The 20315-nt window shown below is 32.1% G+C and overlaps 1 protein-coding gene across 1 annotated transcript; it reads left to right on the forward strand.

Annotated features, from left to right (window-relative positions):
- The first annotated feature begins 1339 nt into the window (after window positions 1–1339).
- LOC145065681 (vacuolar cation/proton exchanger 3-like) lies at window positions 1340–4570 on the forward strand. The gene is made up of 12 exons (XM_079012721.1): window positions 1340–1707; window positions 2081–2148; window positions 2256–2284; window positions 2408–2604; window positions 2700–2927; window positions 3022–3156; window positions 3253–3369; window positions 3500–3553; window positions 3659–3775; window positions 3860–3950; window positions 4062–4129; window positions 4244–4570. The coding sequence occupies exons 1-11, from the start codon at window positions 1432–1434 to the stop codon at window positions 4124–4126; spliced, it is 1377 nt and encodes a 458-aa protein (XP_078868847.1). The 5' UTR covers window positions 1340–1431; the 3' UTR covers window positions 4127–4129; window positions 4244–4570.
- Window positions 4571–20315: the final 15745 nt, after the last annotated feature.

The raw sequence follows: 20315 nt of genomic DNA on the forward strand, positions 1-20315 counted from the left end.
AATAAATCATCATCTCTCTATAAATATCATTCTAATCAAGTTCTAGTTATGAAGGCAACCCTAAAAAGACTTTGATTCTAACTATAAGAATATACCAATTTAATTACTAGCTTAGACACCTTAATTTAAAAAAACCTAATAGTTATAAAATTTAATGCCATATATTATTTTACATAATCATCTTATAATACTATCTTATTATTTGTTGACATAAGGGTGGAAGGAATAGACGATGGATTAAGTTTTTTTAGCAGGTATATATGATGGTATCACATGAATATGAGTCTTGTGCTAGTTAGATAATACATTTCACCCGGTTAGTTGTATGTTGTGCTCATATAATTGTGCCAAAGTGTGTGGGTTGAGAGTGAGGGATTTCCAAGTGTTTAAGGTTAAAAAGGTTGTAAGTAAGCGGTGAAAGAAATACTGATATAATTCTTACATGACATGTGATATATGAGTCGGGAGGTGTAGAAGAGATCTATATCCACCCTAACTGTTGCTTTTTGTAACATCATATTATGGATATTAACATAAAAGAAAGGATACTTAAAAAAATGATCACATTGTTTTGGGATATATATAAAGAAATGAACAACTTTTGAACATTTACAAAAATGACCACTTTTTTGAAATTCGGATTTCAATGATATATAATGTTTATTTTTCTCTTAGTTGCATAAAATATTTTTTAACAACTATCTCTACCCATAAAATCCAAATGTCAAACTCTATCGACTTTTCAACTAAATGACACTTTTTATGTCTTTGTATCGTATATTCGTATCTACTTAGTTTTTGTTATGTATTTGAATATATATTTTTTTTTTGTTAGATTTCAATAAAAACATAAATTATTCTTTTTAAAATTCTAACTTATTCATCAGATTTTAGAGATGTTTTTAAAACTTCGGAATATATATATATATATATATATATATATATATATATATATATATATATATATATATATATATATATATATATATAAATGAAAATTTTAGTTTTTATTTGACATAAATTTAGTTTAAAACAAATTTGATATAGTCTCAAATGTCTCATTTCAGATAGGATGATCATTTTTATAAATAGCTTAACAGTTGGTTAATGCATCATAACTCTCTACTTATGAGGTTATTTTTGAGTTCATTTTGGTAATTATCCCTAAAATACCTAATTGATTGCCTAATAATTAGGAGTACAAAAAAATATTAGCTCACAGCCGAAATTTATAGGATTGCGATATTTTTAGGTTCATGAGTTCATGTTATGACAAAAGGCTGCTGCTTCCCGGAAGGTTCTCTGATCGACCTACAAACTTATCTATATAAAAGAGTAAGTTTTAAGTGAGTAGTACATTCATTCAAAAACACCCTCCAATTCCTTACACACGTATATATTTCTATAACAACCACCAAAGCAAAGTAATCAATGGCGTCCACTGAACCATGGTTGCTTGAAAACGGCACAGTCAAGAGACTGACCAAGGAGACCAGGCACGGCCATGGCCATAGCCGGACTGCCCATAACATGTCATCAACCTCCCTACGTAGAAAGTCCGATATGTCCCTTGTGTCTAAAGTGCCATGTGTAACTCTTAGAAAGCTTCTAGCCAATCTCCAAGAGGTCATTTTGGGTACAAAATTATCAATCCTTTTTATCGCAATTCCCTTTGCCATTGCTGCCAAATACCTCGGTTTCGCAAGAGTGAGTTCCTCTCGATGCCACTGTTATTGTAGAAAATAACTCTCAGAAATTAAATAAGTCACAAATTCTAGATTATAAAGATTGATATTTGTGTATATATTTAATTCATAATAACTAATTTTTATGGTTCCAATACAATATGCCTACACATAAAAACTAAATGAGTTCGCATGTTATACATTAGTTAGAAATTTAAACTAAAGAAATGCCTTTTTATTAATTTCATTACTATTATATTACATTTTCATCTCTTATTACAATATTATACTGAATATAAGTGTAAAATATGTGCAATACATCATATACATGTGGATTATTACAATCAAGAAAGTTTTACATTAACAATCTTCTTGTTTTGTTTTGTGAAAACCAGCCATGGGTGTTTTCATTGAGTTTGCTTGGATTGATGCCTCTTGCAGAACGTGTTAGCTTCCTAACAGAGTAAGAGATTATACTCATTCTTTTATTATTAGTATTACTGTTTTATATTTCTTAAGGTATTGATATGTGTTAAATTCCTTTTCTTTATTCTTCTTATCAAATTACAGGCAACTAGCTTTCTACACTGGTCCCACAGGTACAGTTAATCATATCACTATATTGATCACTTTACTTATACAATCTATACATAACATTAATAATAAAAGACTTATCATTTGATGACATATATAAGATGTTAATTTATGTTTTATTATTGTAGTGGGAGGTCTCTTGAATGCAACATGTGGAAATGCAACAGAATTGATCATTGCCATATTTGCATTAATGGAAAACAAAGTAGATGTCGTCAAATATTCTCTCTTGGGTTCCATTCTCTCCAACCTTCTTTTGGTTCTTGGCACCTCTCTCCTTTGTGGTGGCATCGCTAATATCTCAATCGAACAAAAGTTTGATAGGGTATATATATAGATATATAGTATATATGTATATGCATGCGTGTATGTAGATGTATAATAGTAAATTGACATGCATGTATACACTTGTTGAAACAGAAACAAGCAGATGTAAACATAGCACTACTACTACTGGGATTGCTATGCCACATGTTGCCACTCTTGTACAGATATGCAGCTGTTGCGAGTACAACTGCTGATGCATTGAGTACAGCTAAAGCAACACTGGATTTGTCTAGAGCTAGTTGTGTCGTCATGCTTATTGCTTACTTTGCTTACCTTATCTTCCAGCTATGGACTCATCGCCATATCTTTGAAACCCAAGAGGTACAAATGAAGAACAATGATCTCTTTAATTTGTGTTTGAAATGAAGAATTGATTTGTTAATTAAGTAAATTAACAAAGTGGAAATGCATGCAGGAAGAGAATGATGATGACATGGATGTAAGTGACGATGAAACAGCTGTGATAGGGTTTTGGAGTGGGCTGATTTGGTTGATCGGAATGACTGCAGTTATTTCATTGTTGTCTGAATATTTGGTGGATACCATTGAGGTATATATATAGATATCTCCCTTTTTCTTGAATATAATAATTTTCAGAATTTTATATAATTTAGTTTAACAAAATAATAATTTGGATTTATAATAGGAAGCATCAACTTCATGGGGTATATCAGTGAGCTTTATTAGCATCATCGTGCTACCAATTGTTGGAAATGCAGCTGAGCATGCTGGAGCAATCATCTTTGCTTTCAAGAACAAACTGGTATTTGTTTTAGTTTTATTTTCTTTTTTCCATGTTTTGAAATTTAGGGTTTCCCACATTAATTAGGGTTCATCATTTAAATTTAAATCACTTGATTTTGATTATTTATTTTATTTATTCATAACTGTAGGATATAACTTTGGGTGTTGCTCTTGGTTCTGCAACTCAAATTTCTGTCTTTGTGGTGAGTTTTCTTTCGAGAATTTAAAGAAATGATGTATGTTTTGGATTTATTTTATTTGAATTTTGGAAATATAATTTGGATTTTAAATTGTTATATATATATTAGGTTCCAATGAGTGTTATTGTGTCATGGATAATTGGCATCAAAATGGATCTTGATTTCAATCTCCTTGAAACCGGTTCTCTTGCTCTCACAATTATAGCAACAGCTTTCACATTACAGGTATATTTTCTTCATATTTACATAATTTTCAACTTAATGTTGAAATATATTTTCAAAAATATATTATGTATCGAAATTTTGCAGGATGGAACTTCTCATTACCTTAAAGGAGTAGTTCTTCTACTTTGCTACTTTGTTATTGGAGCTAGTTTTTTTGTGTCCGTTTCTCCAACTGGTAAAACTTCTTACATTTTTGTCATATTTGTACTTCTTTATTTATTGCTTATTAATTATTTGCTTTTTCATATTTTCTAATTATGTCTTGAAAATATTAATCCTTCTCTAGCACCAGACTCCAATGGTGTGAAAATGCAACTTGAATCATCAAACCATGGGATCTTTAGAGTTTGAAAGGTCGTCTACTATTTATTTTTTTTTCATATTTTCTAATTATAAATGAAAATTACTATTTCTTTAATCTATGTATATGAAACATTTTCCTCACGTATGAATTTTATTTATGTGCAGGATTTGAGTTTTGAGGTAGAACTTGAAGCATGATGCCTTTGTACTTGATTCTTTCATTGGATTAGACAGAGCCGAGTGGATTATGAAGTGTTGCTTGTATAGTACAAGTAGAAGCTTGGAGGTCTTTGTATTCTTGTGTATGAGTCAATATTTTGCTGTAATTTTTTTGTTAAATATGATAAAAGATCACATATTGAGTGGGATGATGTGTGATATAAATAAGTTGTGTAAAGCTTTAGCTTTGCTTCTTTAATCTTATTTTAATAAGCCATGTAAAGCTTTAGTTTTGCTTCTTTAATCATATTTAAATAATAGTTACTTCTATTTTGTTTACGGTGTTCATATTCTATATGAAAAACTATGAATTTTCACCCCTTTTTTTTGTTTTATGTGAAAGAATTCTTTGTACGTAGGAGTTTCAAACTTATGGTTCATCCAATGTTGGATCCATATAAATTTCACGATGTTTTCTCTCTCCTTTTATTGGTTATAGTGTATTGAAAAGTAGAGTGAAAGAAAAATAATCATATTTGTGATCCCCGCACATGGTTTTGTTCAGGTTCAAAAACGTGAAACGTGATATGATGATGCCAAGACGTGCCATATTAGCAATACGTTACTTCAACGTTCCAAATTTTTTTTATAATGGTATAATGGTGTTGTTAGGTGTATGCACGCCGTAATAGATCAAGGCGCCACATAACGGCTTTTTTTTATGTACATGTGTTTTATTTTATTTTTTTTGTTTTTCTTTATCAAGGATAAAACCATTGATGGGTTTCCATTATATATTTTTTTTTTTAACAGCAATTTAACATTTTAAGTGTTAGTGTTAATAATAAAATTCTTGTTAGTAAGGGTGTGCAAAAAACCGCACAAACTGCCCACACCGCACCGCATAATGTGGTTTAGAATTTCGAGGTGCGGTTTATGGTTCGTAATTTTACCAAACCGCGCTATGCGGTGCGGTTTTCGGTTTATACTTACCAAACTGCGGTTCAAACCACACCGCGTCGTATATATATATATATATATATATATATATATATATATATATATATATATATATATATATATATAATCATCAAATATTTCATACTGTCCAATAACTTTATTCTATATCACGATGGTTAAATATGGTAATTAAAGACTTAAAAGACTATGATATCAAATTTCATAAGTCATAACAACTTAGCAAAACATTATGTGGTTTTTTTGTTTGCAATATCTATGCATTTTAAAGGGTATGCAATATAATTAATAAATTTTGAAAGTGTTTAAATGTAATGAATAACAACCAAAGTTATAAATTGAAACAATTTATCAAACTGCATAAACCGCACAAACCGCCTGCATGAAACCGCACCGCATAATGCAGTTTAGAGCTTTTGTGGTGCGATTTGCGGTTTCCAAAAAACTCAAACCGCATGTGTAGTGTCGTTTGCGGTTTCAACTCTAAATGTTTTGCCTATTGGATTTTTTAAAACCCAACGATCCATTAATTATATAAATAATCGATCATTCCACTATAATTTGGAATTACAAACTAAATTAAATAAACCTAACTGACCTTCATAAAAACTACGAAAATTTATAAATTTAATCGAAAAATTAAACAAACCTTACATAATCTTATATCTTACTAACACACCAAAATTGAATTCCAAAAGAGTTAACTTTAAAATGTAACTGTTAAAGACCAAACCAAATAAAAAATCAAAGACAATTGAAAAAAAAATTACCTATTTTAAAGATTAAACCAAAGAATTTTTTTGAATTAAACGACATGTGATTTCACTCTCTTTTTCCTCATTGCATCGTTCCTGACGTGAAAATGATACTATGGAGGCAAGGCGGCATTAGGCATTGGACAGTGTTTGATTTCCTAGTGAGTTTGAGAGGGTGATCTAACTTTGGTTTACAGAGAGAAGGAAAGTTTGGGAAGAACATGAATGAGCAACTATGGGAAAAATGATTGTGTTGACGGTGGTATGCAAGATGATGAAGCTGGCGGTAGGGTTTATGAGTTAGATGGTCAAACAGATTTTTTTGGTAACCATTCCAAAAATCAAGGGATTTTCTATATATATTAATAATTTATTTTGGTTTTTAAAATTAATTATATACAAAATGACTAAATCAACCTTATATGATTTATTAATGATTTTAATTTTCTTAAATTCTGATTGGTTCCTACGACTACATAATATATATATATATATATATATATATATATATATATATATATATATATATATATATATGAGACAATTTTTTCAATGTTTAACCTAGTTAATGATTATTCATTTTTGATTTAAAACCATCATATTATTCAACTTACTTCGAAATTAATACATTTCATTAACGTTTTCAACTATTAATAAAAAAAATTATATAATATGATTTAATATAGTTATACTCATGTTTAAATAATTTATAATTTTACATATCAAGACTCAATAAACATAAACAACAAATAGTATTATATAGTTAAACTAAAATTATATGATAGTTTAAATTATATGATAATATAAAACTGTAACGTCCCAAAAATTAAGACCTAAAATTTCATTTTTAAATTAATAAAATTGTAATCCAAAACCTTATCATGAAACCAAGGTGGCACAAAGTGTATCAATACATCATAAAATATCAGAGTAAATCACAAAACGCGGAATAATATGGTGTGTGCTCTGTAATCATCTCAAGCTCTTCCATTTCGAACCAAGTACTTGAAACACAAACTGAAAATAGCAAGCACTTATTTGTAATCAGTTGATTATTTCTTCCAATCATCAACACATAATATCAGTTATTAGTGTCACATTAACTATTACATACTCAAGTGAATGATGGAAAAATAAATAGTTTTATCATATAGATATCTGAAGTCTTGTCCAAGTTAGACTTCTTTACCTTAATGAGATGAGAGGAGCAATTTCTCCTTTAGTTGCCAGTTTCTTCCTCAATAGAAACAACACTAATCATTTGGTTCTTTCTTGATTTATGAGTTTATGTTGTATTTCTCTTAACTAAACTATAAGCCTATATGAGTGTACAATCTCTTGCCTTTTATTCAATGCTTGAACAGACTTGAAGCTATTTTTGGTGTTCTGATTGAATATTTGCTTTACTATATGATAAATCTGATATGTTTCATAATTATGCAAGACTTTCTGCAAGTCATGGTTAATTTTTTCAGTATGATCTGAGACTCATCATCACAATAATACTTCTATCAAAGTATCATGATCAGACTAATGGTTGCAGAGGTTATTCATGTATGAGATCTTTTAGTATATATAATTTCTATTTATCTTAAATGTAGAACCTCACGATATTATACCAATTATAGAAATTATAACTATCAAATGTTAGTGTCTCTTGAAACTCAACAAGAGAGATGTTTTGCAGGACGTACAAATTATTAACAGTTATCAACATGATTTAACAAAGTTTCATTTAATATTTTCAATATTTAGTCTTTAAAAATTGGGAAATCTCCAATAAAGTCCTAAAATTTTGGCCCGGTTTACGTTTTAGTCCTAAACTAATTTTTGTTTACGAAAAAGTCCTAAAAACCGGCAAATATATGCATTTTGACTCTTGTTGACCGGCTGGAACCGGCAACAAATTAATTTGGGACTATTTCATAAACTGACCCAAAATATTGTGACTATTTCACAAAATGACCCAAAATATTGGGACTTTTCTGCAAAAAAAATATTATGACTTTTCTAGAAACAAAAACCTTATTATTATTATTATGATTATTATTATTATTATTATTATTATTATTATTATTATATTAAAAATATAAACAAGTATACTAATTTTTAAATTCATTATTATTAATATTTTTAATAATACATATAAATACAGTTAAATAAAAAATATTAAAGAAATTAATTAATGGTGAAGGTGGTGGTGATGTTAATGTTTTAAGCATTAAAATCATGAATATGTTCTTGTATGTCCTCACTTTGTATATGAACATTTCGCATTTCTTATTATTGTTTTCAATTCAAAATATTAACACTTAATAATTTAAAAGAAGTTGCATATTTGTAAAATTGTGTATAAATAGTTTAAGATAAAAGGATTTCTCACTCTGCATATAAAATTTCTTAAGGTAGAATGATTTCTTTTCAAATCCAACATATCCACAATAAATATTTACATTGGTGGCCCATATCAAAACTCGAAATATTAATTAAAATATTTTGTTTAACAGAAAGTAATATGACTTGTTTTTCTTTATCACACTATATCTCCTATGTTTCCGAAAAAACCACAAGGATAAAATAATGAAAAAGAGCAACACACATGTTGGTAATTCAAATACTTACACACAAGGCATACATGCTTACTATTTGTAAACAATTTGAAAAATCAGTAGCTTCTTTTAAATTGTTAGATGTTAATATTCTGAATTAAAAATCAGTAGCTTCATTTAGTATTTTCAATATTTAGTCTTTAAAAATTAATACATTTTATTGTTTCTTAAAACATTAATTTATTAAATTTTAGGATCCAAGTAACGAAACAAGTAAATAGTTAGGTGACCTTTATCTCATAAACTTAATCAAACTCAGTAGGTAGCAATTATCAATTGCATACGATATGTAACTCCTAGATTATGGGATCCTAAACAACTATTGCTTAGCTTGGCATGTTTATCCCATCTATGTCTCGGACCTCTCATGCTTAGGTGACCTTTATCACATAAGATTCCGATCAAGTCATCCTACTTGAAACAACTTGTAGCATTGTAACTAACCAGTAACAAGGTGACCCTTTAGAAAACAGAAACTATAAAACTACCCCGAACATCAAAATCCAATCCAAGGCCCAGGTGACCCCGTGACACTAAAACCCTCAAATGATAATGAGTGTTCTTCAAAATGATGATAATGACTTGCATTTTTAGAAAAAAAAAATTAGGGTAAATTACATCATTCATCCCTTGTGCATATGCTCAAACGCATGTTTAGTCCCTATTTTTAAAATTTAACTCGGACTGTCCCTCTGTTTGTTTTTTTCTTGCATGCTTAGTCCCTCCAGACATAAAAAGACTATTTTACCCTTAACAATTTTTTTTTAATTTTCTATTATATATTTATCAGTTTTTAAATTTAAAAAAAATGAAAATAAATTTCTCCGGTCCCTTCTGTTTCTTCCGGCTTCTCACTCGCTCCTTACAACCACCTGTCCTACTCCTTTCTCCGATGAGACTAACCAGCCAAAAATCATTTGTTTCCATCTCCTTCCTATCACCATGGTCTAGCTCAAACAACCTTCCAGAAACCACCAATAATTACAGGCAATCTTCACCGCCTCCAATTACCGTCAATCACCACCACCTCCACCATTGATGAACCTTATATGATTATCAAACATCAAATATTAAACCCAAACCTACATTCAAATATTAAAATCAAACCCTTCCTCAATCTCCTACCCATTTAGATCTATATTTAGATCTGAAACTCCAGTACAGATCAAAAACTCAAAACACCAAAAACCACCGCCTCTCCCTCTCTTCACGTGATAGTTAGGGTTTTAGGTGGTGATGTTAGGTTTATGCGTAAATCTATGGTAGCAGAGCAGCTAACAGGTGGCGATATTTGAATAGAGTTTAGATTTGGGAATCATCTTCTCTGATGAAATTGCAGATGTCACAACGAGTGATTGTGAAGAAAGATCCAAATAGATATGCACATACACATCACCATCGTTGTAACAAACCATATCTGCCTCTTGTTTTTCCGGCGAGAGGGTAGCGAATCCACACTCCGGCTCAAGGGTAACGAATATGTACTCATCCCTAACCTTCTCCTTACCATTCAGATCTGCACTCTTTTGTGGATACTTCGTCGGAAGAAAGCCTAGAAGAAAAACAAATGCTTGAAAAACTTTAGAAGATTAAATAGGAGGTTTGTAAGACTTCTGATGATGTTGTTGTGGAAGTCGCTGAAATTTAAAAAAAAAAGATTGATTGCGGTTATTCTCAGTGGAACAGGTGAGCTTTGAACCAATGTTTAGGCGGGGTGAGTTGAGGGGTGGCGGTGGTGCTCCATTTTCTGGTGATGTAGATATTAGGCGGTGGTAATGGTCAAGTGTTCTTCAGCAAAACAGAAAAATAATTAAAATACTTTTTAAAAATTAAAAATAATCAAAAATGTTAAAAAAGAATTAAAAATAAAAATGAAAAGGGCATTAGAGTCATTTCATGTCTCAAAAGGGATGAAACGTGCAAAGTTAAACTAACGAGGGATGTAGCGTGCACCTTTTAATGATATGAGGGACTGTCCGAGTTAATTTTTGAAAATAGGGACTAAACATGCGTTTGGGCATATGCACGAGGGACGAATGGTGTAATTTACCCAAAATTTTATATATGTTTTACAATTATAGTTTATAAAAACAATGAAACATGGTCTCACGAATATTGCATGCATCCAACAATTCATGTATCCTTTTGTAAAATTCATATAACTTGTTATGAGGTTCTTTAGGTGCCAAATAAAACTTCATTTTATTTGTCATTAACCGCTATCAATTATAAACTAAAATCCAGTATTTTAAAGTTTAGTCGTAGATCGGTTTTAAGAACCGGTAATAGTATTAATAAACTTTATTTTATACTTAAGACTTGAAGTTTTTGATGAGTTATAAAATCGATCACTATTTTAAACTTCCTTTTAACAATCAAAAAAACTTATGACTTCATGAAGAATAAACCCATTTTATTTTTATAAATTCAATTTTATGCATCTTATGATAAAAGTCATATTTTGATAAACCAAAACTTGGGTGATGATACTTATGTTTTAAATCTTATTTAGCATGCATAAAACATAATATCAACATGTTGTATTATGTTTAAAACACCAATATCATATATTAAGTTTCGACGCAAAAATAATCACTAGTCTTATTAATTGTCGTTATAACACTATAAATCGATTTTAGTCTTTTTAATAAAAAAACTCCTTATTATTATAAAGACATGGAGTTTATATGATGTTTAAACATCTTTTAAACCATTTCAAATATTTTAAAGTTGAGTATTTATAAGTTTACAATAAAACTATTTTCAACAAAAATTGAGTTTCAACCGGTAACCGGTAAAACATTTTTATAAATATCCATTTATAAACATTTTATGTTATCTTTTAAATATTTTTTACTCAAACTCTAAATGATATTATCTTATGAAAAAATATTATTTGACATGTAAAACCATTTTTATACATAAAACATAACATATATTTAACATAAAATAAACATCATAAGCATGCATTATAATGTGTATAAACCAAGCCATGTTTAGTAATAATTTTTGTGAGTCATCACAAGAATTATTAAGTCTTTCCTAAAGGACTTAAGGGACACTTCAAAAGGTCTTGCAAGAACTAGAGAAATATTCCTGATCTACGGAGTATTTGAAAGAAAGCTATGTTTAAAGTTGTTACACATGTGCTAAATGATCAAATAGATTGAGATGGTTCTTAATCACAATCGGGTGTGTCTTCATTATGAATGAAGAGAAAGATACATGGATAGTGTTTCCATTTAAATTTTAATTACAGTTACACATCAGAGTTAGAGTGCCTCGTGGTTTGGAGAACCACGTACAAAGATGCTTAATGTATAGTTCATTATGACTATGAGTAATCCCATTACGCAAGTATTGGTATCTAAGTCATATTCAAGCATCTAATTCATTCTCAACAACTTTTCTTTATATATGAGTTATATATCAAACTGAAAATGATTGTATTCACAAAGTTTACACAAATCAAGTTTGACAAATCTACTTGACAAAGCTCCATCATTAGCTAAAGCATGAAAGTCAAGTTGGTACTATAGGGCATTGTTGATATAAGTAGATGTTTCATTGTAACATCCCAAAAATCGTGACCAAAAATTTATTTTTAAACATTACTAAACCATAATATTGATTCGTTTCAAGCATAAAAAAAGGGTTATGTAACAAATGAGAGTATCTTTTCCGAAACACTTATTCATTTTATCAGAGTGAACATCCCAGGCTATCTTCTTGGTGTGTGCCATGCGATCAACCTGAGCTCCTCATTCCGATACCGGGAATACCTGAAACCAAAACTGAAAACTGTAAGCACGAAGCTTAGTGAGTTCCCCAACCTACCACATACCTTACACATCTACTGATCCATACATAATCCTACTCACATAACCATATATCGGGCTCCCGCCAGCTGCATTGGGCCTCCCCCGCTATCGGACCCCGTCCGTCACCAGGCCCCGTCTGGCTTCGAGCCCCGCTCGGCGTACAGATTTGTTTTCCTTAGGCCCCGCCTATCCCTGGGCCCCGCCCGCTAACATATACTAGCATACAATCATATCACAACACATAACTAACATACTCTACTGGATTACTGTACTAAGGCCTCGCCTATCTTGGGCCTCGCCCCTGTCCTGCTATCGATGAATCATGGAACCCCGTCCACACTCCTACTGACAGTGAGATACGGGCCCAACCCACACTCACTCTTTTCCTAACTTGGGCATCACCCCTGCTATGCTGCTAATGAGGTATGGAACACCATCCACACTCTGTTATTGGTGAGATATGGGACCTCGCCCACACTCACCTCCCTACCAGGCACATACATGTATCACACAGACAACAAGTATAACTATCATACAAACCATTCCTTGGGCACCCGCTCGCTAACATTGGACCTTAGTCCCGAATTTCATACTAGCATATTGTGCCTAGGGCTAACCCCCGGGTCTTCCTAATCATAACTACATGGGCCGGCATTGTGGCCATAGACCCATCCACACAAAGGGAAACTCACCTTGCACTGCGGAAGACTTGCTGAACACTTCTGACTGCTAACCGGCACTTCTGAACCGATGACCCCTCGGCTTCCCGAACTATCAATACCCAAAACAACATTCAGACCACAATAGTCCAAAAGTCAACCCTGGTCAAACTTGGTCAAAGTCAACATCCAGTTGACTCGACTCGTCGAGTCCTTAGTCCTCCAATTCCAAAACAACCCCTACTCCACACGTCGAGTCTAGCAACAACTCAATGAGTCCTCCTTCAACCATACACTCCGGACTAACTTCAACCAACTCGCTGAGTTCATCATCATCCCATGAATGTCTAGACCATGGCTCGCCGAGTTATATGAACAACTTGTCGAGTCCGCCTTTATAACTAAGGATATTGCCCCGGACTCGCCGAGTTCCTCCTTGAACTCGTTGAGTACGATCATCATCAAGACCATTATGGACTTAGGCTGACTGAGTCCCTAACCAACTCAACTCACACCCTTAGCAGAAGGGTTTCGGGGCAAGAAACAGGTCCGACTCGCCGAGTTCCTTTATGTCCAACCTTATTCATACGATTTCAGACAAGCTCAACGCATCCAAGATCCAGATCTAGCCTCTAGGGGTTAGGATATCACACAAAGTCACCACCTTTGCACCCATGCATGGCCCTTTTTGCTCAAAAGGCCAAAACAACTCCTTAAACCTTGCATGGGGAGTCCTAGGGGCATAAAGCTCCCACCTTCATTCTTTCCCTTCTCTAAACACCTCTAGATCTGAAGGGATCTAGCCTGGGGACGTCCAAATCCCACAAAGCATCAATCTTGGTCCAATATTTCATAAAGAGGGACATGAAGAGATCTAACAAATAACAAGGCAAAGAAGGAACTTGATTACCCAAATGAGCAGCAAATGAGATGACTCTTCTGGATCCACAACCTTCCTCTTGAAGCCTCAACTCCTTCTTCTTCTTCTAGACTCCAAGAACACTCAAAATTCTTCAGTAATGGCTCACACACTCAAACAAAGCACTAGGGTTTCGTGGGACAGCTTCTGGACAATGGGGGCTACAGATGAGGCTAATAGAAAGAGAGTGAGATGCTTAAATAGGGTACAAGTCCCACATTTAGGGTTTTCCCAAAACCTGGCCAACTCGCCGAGTCAGTCTTCTGACTCGTCGAGTAGGTCACTAAACTCGCGACCAAATCGCGTCCCAACTCGTCGAGTCACCCATCTGCTCGACGATTCACTCCTCAAAAGAGACTTCCTTCTCTTTCCAAGCCTTCTAAATTCAAGGTGTTACATTCATTATTATCCAATACTTTCTGCAAGTCAAGGTTAATTACTCCAGCATGATGTGAGACACATCAACATCATCACAATAATACTTCCATAAAAGTATCTTGATTAGACTAACTGGCTTGCAGAGGTTGTTCAGGTATGGTATCTTTTAGTATATATAATTTCTATTTATCTTAAAGGTAGAACCTCAAGATATCATACCAGTTATAGAAATTATAACCATCAAATGTTACTGTCGCTTGAAACTCAACAAGAGAGAGGTTTCGCAGGGCATAAAATTATTAACAATTATCAACAAAATTTAACAAAGTTTCATTTAGTATTTTCAATATTTAGTCTTTAAAAATTAATACCTTTATTGTTTCTTAAAATATTAATTTATTAAAGTCTAGGATCCAAGTAACGAAACAAGTAAATGGTTAGGTGACCTTTATCCCATAAACTTAATCAAACTCGGTAGGTAGCGATTACCAATCGCATATGATATGTAACTCCTAGATTATGGGATCCTAAACAACTATTGCTTAGCTTGGCATGTTTATCTCATCTATGCCTTAGACCTCTCATACTTAGGTGACCTTTATCAAATAAGATTCTGATCAATTCATCCTACTTGAAACAACTTGTAGCATTACAACTAACCAGTAACAAGGTGACCCTTTAGAAACCAGAAATAACAAAACTACCCCGAACATCAAAATCCAATCCTAGGCCCAGGTGACCCCGTGATGCTAAAACCCTCAAATGATAAGGAGTGTTCTTCAAAAGGACGACAATGACTTGCATTTTTAGAAAATGTTTTATATATGTTTTACAATTATAGTTTATAAAAACATGGTCTCATGAATATTACATGCATCCAACAATTCATATACCCTTCTGTAAAATTCATATCACTTGTTATGAGGTTCTTTTGGTGCCAAATAAAACTTCATTTTATTTACCATGAACCACGATCAATTATAAACTAAAATCTGGTATTTTAAAGTTTAGTCGTAGATCGGCTTTAAGAACCGGTAATAGTCTTAATAAAACTTTATTTTATACTTACGACTTGGAGTTTTGGATGAGTAATAAAATCACTATTTTAAACTTCCTTTTAACAATAAAAAAAAACTTATGACTTCATGAATTTGTAGAATAAACTCATTTTATTTTATAAATTCAATTTTATGTATCTTATGATAAAAATCATATTTTTATAAGCCAAAATGTGGGTGATGATACTTATGTTTTAAATCTCATTTAGCATGCATAAAACATAATATCAACATGTTGCGTTATATTTAAAACACCAATATCATATATTAAGTTTCGAAGCAAAAAATAATCACCGGTGTCTAGTTTTAATATTTGTCGTTATAACGCTATAAACTGATTTTAGTCTTTTTAATAAAAACTTATTATTTATTATAATAACATGGAGTTTATATAAAGTTTAAACTTTTTTTTAAACCATTTCAAATATTTTAAAGTTGTGTATTTATAAGTTTTACAATAAAACTATTTTTAGCAAAAAATTGAGTTTTAACCGATAACTGCTAACCGGTTAAACGTTTTTGTAAATATTCATTTATAAACATCTTATGTTATCTTTTAAATATTTTTTACTCAAACTCCAAGTGATATTATCTTACGAAAAAATGTTATTTCACATGTAAAAACCATTTTTATACATAAAACATAACATATATTTAACATAAAATAAACATCACAAACATGCATTATAATGTGTATAAACCAAGCCATGTCTGGTAATAATTTTTGTAAGTCACCACAAGAATTATTAAGTCTTTCTGAAAGGACTTAAGAGACACTTCAAAAGGTCTTAAAGCTCCCACTTGTCAAGTCAACTCTTGCTTGCAAAAGGACTTCAAATCTTCATGTTGTGAAAGTTGCAACATTTAAACCATTAAGACTATAATTAAGCCCAAAACCAAAAGTAGAAGCTTGTGGTTGGGATTATGTTCTAAAATGGTTAAGTCATCTTCAAGGAGGTCATTTCTTCATCTTGTTACATTTAAAAGGAATACAACTAGTCTAACTAATTTATTACAACAAATCAACAAATGAAAATTACCTATTTATCAATTACATCTTATGAATACATAAATATCAACCAAACACAACACGAAAAGGTCCAAATGGCTTGTTTATACACAACAACATATCGACTATTATAACAAACAACTCTTTGTTTTTTCTAAGACAACTTTTATATAACCAAAATGCATGGAAAAATGTTATATATAAAAATAAATAATTTTAACCAAGAAGTTGTCAAATAAGACAAATATGGAGTTTTCTTAACCACAAAAAATCCATACTTGTTTTCCAAAAACTAAAGATTATCAAACATAAAAAAAAATCATTCTAACATATAAAGATGGCTCTGATACCACTGTTGGATTTTGATACGAAATATATGTTTGTTTTTGTTGGATTAGTGTCTAAGTCCATAACTATTTTGGTATGTACTTGACCCGATGGTGCATGGTCCTTTTGGGTTGCCTTCACCAAAGCAATTTGATAGGATGAATTATGGAGAGAAAGGATTAAATATGATTTATTAATATATTATGAGAATAATATATTAAAGGAGAAATCATATTGTTTAATTAATATTAGTCAAGAATTAAGTTTGTGACTAAAAGAGATTAATTAAACATAAGGGACTAGAATTGTAATTATAAGATAATTGCAATTGGGCTATGGATTGCCTTATATTATAAGGTTGGACGAATTCTATGGGGAAACCCATTAGAAATCGTCCAAGGCCTTTAAGGAAAGGAGTCCATGGGTTGCTTAGGGCTTAAGCATCCAAATTAGGGTTTCCTTGTTAGATAACCCTAATAGCCTCACTATATATAGAGCCCTTATGCCCCAAAAACGTGGACAAGCTTCCTTCTAGGGTTTCCACACGTTTTAGGCAGCCTCCTTCTCTTCTCTTCTTCATCCTCTTGCTCTTGGTGTTTGTGAACCATTAGAGGGGTGACATTTGTGACTCTAAGCTTTCTAAAGTCATTACAATGAGGAATTGTGATTGTTATTGCTACATAACAATCAAGGTAATATCTTAAACCCATTCTTGTGTTAATATGATTACTTGTATGCTAGAATTAGGGTTTATAGTCTTGGATAACTTGCATGTACAATAGAGAAACCTAGATCCAAGCATTAGGGTTTGTATGAGCACATAGGATGTTCTTATGAATAAAACTCATCAGTGGTATCAGAGACTTGATTGGTTTCTATTGTATTGATGCCTTTTATGTTTGTTCAAGTTGAAAAAATTCGATTTTTGTGAAACTGCCTGATAAACTCGGTGAGTCCCATAGTGGACTCGGCGAGTAGGCTCGACTTCGGGAGTCCATTGGGGTACTTGGCGAGTCCAAGCGTCAGAAAGAGCAAAAATCGGGATTTCTTGCTGTTTATCTTTGAGATACTTGCCTTTATCATATTAGATCAATATAAATCCAATTTTATATATATATATATATATATATATATATATATATATATATATATATATATGAGTATATTCTTGATCTAATTGAAGATATTTATTAATTAATAAAATATTTATTTCCTTATGTGATAATTGATTAATTATTTTGATTAAATTGGTAAATTGTTTTGCAAGAAATTATTAAATAAATCAAATATGGATAATTATGTGATTAAATGTTAATTTAGATTATTTGTTATTTGATCCCCTAATGTTTTGAAAGGTTTCAAAACTTGCCCTCAAGTGTTGGAATTTAAATTTTGATTAAAAGTTTAATTTTGATGTTTATTTAAATTCTAAACCCTAATGTTTTGAAATGTTTCAAAACTTGCCCTCAAGTTTTGGAATTTAAAAGTTGATTAAAAGTTTAATTTAGGAATGTTAAATTCTAAAACCCTAATATTGTTTTGAAAAGTTCAAATCACACCCTTATGGTTTTATAAATTAATTAAGGTGTATAATTAAAAGAGGTTTAATAAATCCATAAAGTTTTGGTTTACAATTTAATTGAATTAAAAGTATAATTGTTAAATTTGACCACCTGGTATTTTAAAAGTGTAAAATACACCCTATACTATATATAACATTAAAAGTCTGACATTATATATATGTATGAGTAAAAGTCAGTCTTACCGTTAGTAGGCCTCATTCACGAAGCTGGTCTATAAGGGGTGTTTTAGGAAATTGCCTATAAAATGGCGATTAAATGGGTATCCACTCTTACCCACCGCACTCTTGACTAGTGGAGGGTCGTTAGCCGAACGGATAGGATAGGACAAAAAACCTTCCATTATAAGTATAATGAAGTGCAAAAGTAACTAAATGTTTTACAAATTCCCAATATTAGTTACTTAGGCAAAAGTGAATTGATGCAATTCCATGAAATTACACTTTGTGCCCTTGCGAAGACGTTAATGGAGCGTGTGTGGTTAACCGGCACACTAAATGGTTCTAAGCAAAGGTAGAAAAGGGTGACTCAATGTTTGTCATAGTTCGGTGGAGCGTGTGTGGTTTACCGACACACCGAATAGGTGATTGTAACATGTGAGGGCACCATGTAAGTTTGCATGGTCATTCACACCCGCTTTGTGATCCTCGGCATCCCAGTCACAAACTAGAGGGGCATATCGAGATTTAAACATGCCATTGAAATGTTCAATGAATCTCAAAGGATCTAGGAGTTTTCATAGATTTAAAACTTAAATTTCTTTTTCGTTTTTCATGGTGGAAATTAGTGAATCGTCATTCACTTACCTTCAAATATTCTGCAACTAGATTACGGCATCCCTTTTCTAGGTTGTAGTATATTGTGTTGGGTCCTAGCCTTAGTATCTCATTTGGGTGATTTACTAAGGACTCAATCAATCAACTAACTTGAATTTGTTTTCTCCCGTATTGTAGATGTCAAATTTTGACAACTATGGTCTTCCCAAATCCCGTGGAACAAGCATTCCGCATGAAGATGATATTCCACGATTCGATCAAGGAACAAGAGATCATACTTCTCTTCCTCCACCTCCTCCAATTATTCTCCCTAACCCACAAGTTCGAAGGCTTGAAAAGTTCGAGCTCACTCAAGCCGTTTTGGCAAGTAAACATAAAGAAGGAAAGTTGGTGTGTGAACACGTCCTAGGGATGAAGTCACACATTGATAGGTTAAGAATGTTGGGATCCGTTGTCTGTGAGGAGATGGTTGTTGACTGGGTTCTTCAGTAACTTCCTAACTCATATAGTGAGTTCGTAAGAGAGTACTATATGATGAACCATGACGTAACCCTTATAGATCTTACCTATATGCTTATTGCTGCTGAATCAGCAATGGTTTGGCGCAAAATAAAAGCAAAGTTGATTGGTGAATCTGCCTTCAAGACCTCTGTGGATATAGACAATGGCAACGAAAGACATGATATGATAAAAAAGTTTGATCATAAGAGAAAGGCAATGTCTGAAGTAGTTCCATGTCATGTTCCAAAAGAGTCAATTTGCTTTTATTGCCAAGAGAAGGGGCATTGGAGACGAAGCTGCCCTATTTACCTAAGAGATCTAAGAGATGGGAGAGTCAAAACGTATGGATTTGCTTTAGGTAAAAATCCATTGACTAACTCTTTTAAGCTTCTATTCTAGATTCTTAATACATAATGTGATAAGATTACAATTGATGCTTTGTAGGATCGAAGAAAAGAAAGGAAGCTTAAGGGAAGAAGTGAGCAGAATCTAACCGCGAAGGAATGGATTTCGATCGCATTACTTGAAGATTAGATTCTTGAGCTACTACTTAGAGTTAGAATCAGATTGCTATGAAAGATGTATTAGCATAGTTTTTCAATGAATTGCATTGTAAGGACAAATTTTTCCGCAATAAAATAAATTTTGATTTTATATTATTTATTTATCCTTGCAATGGCGTATATGAAAAATTGATGTTTGAATGTT

This window comes from Lactuca serriola, chromosome 8 (genome assembly GCF_051521515.1).
Source record: "Lactuca serriola cultivar US96UC23 chromosome 8, Lser_US96UC23_V15, whole genome shotgun sequence".
NCBI classification, from domain to species: domain Eukaryota; kingdom Viridiplantae; phylum Streptophyta; class Magnoliopsida; order Asterales; family Asteraceae; genus Lactuca; species Lactuca serriola.

What these genes read in the sequence shown, in the direction of transcription:
- LOC145065681 (XM_079012721.1), top strand. Translation starts at nt 1,432, where the DNA reads ATGGCGTCCACTGAACCATGGTTGCTTGAAAACGGCACAGTCAAGAGA. An exon ending in TTTCTACACTGGTCCCACAG is followed by an intron (nt 2,285 to 2,407) that starts GTACAGTTAATC and finishes TTATTATTGTAG; the next exon opens with TGGGAGGTCTCTTGAATGCA. An exon ending in TCGAACAAAAGTTTGATAGG is followed by an intron (nt 2,605 to 2,699) that starts GTATATATATAG and finishes TTGTTGAAACAG; the next exon opens with AAACAAGCAGATGTAAACAT.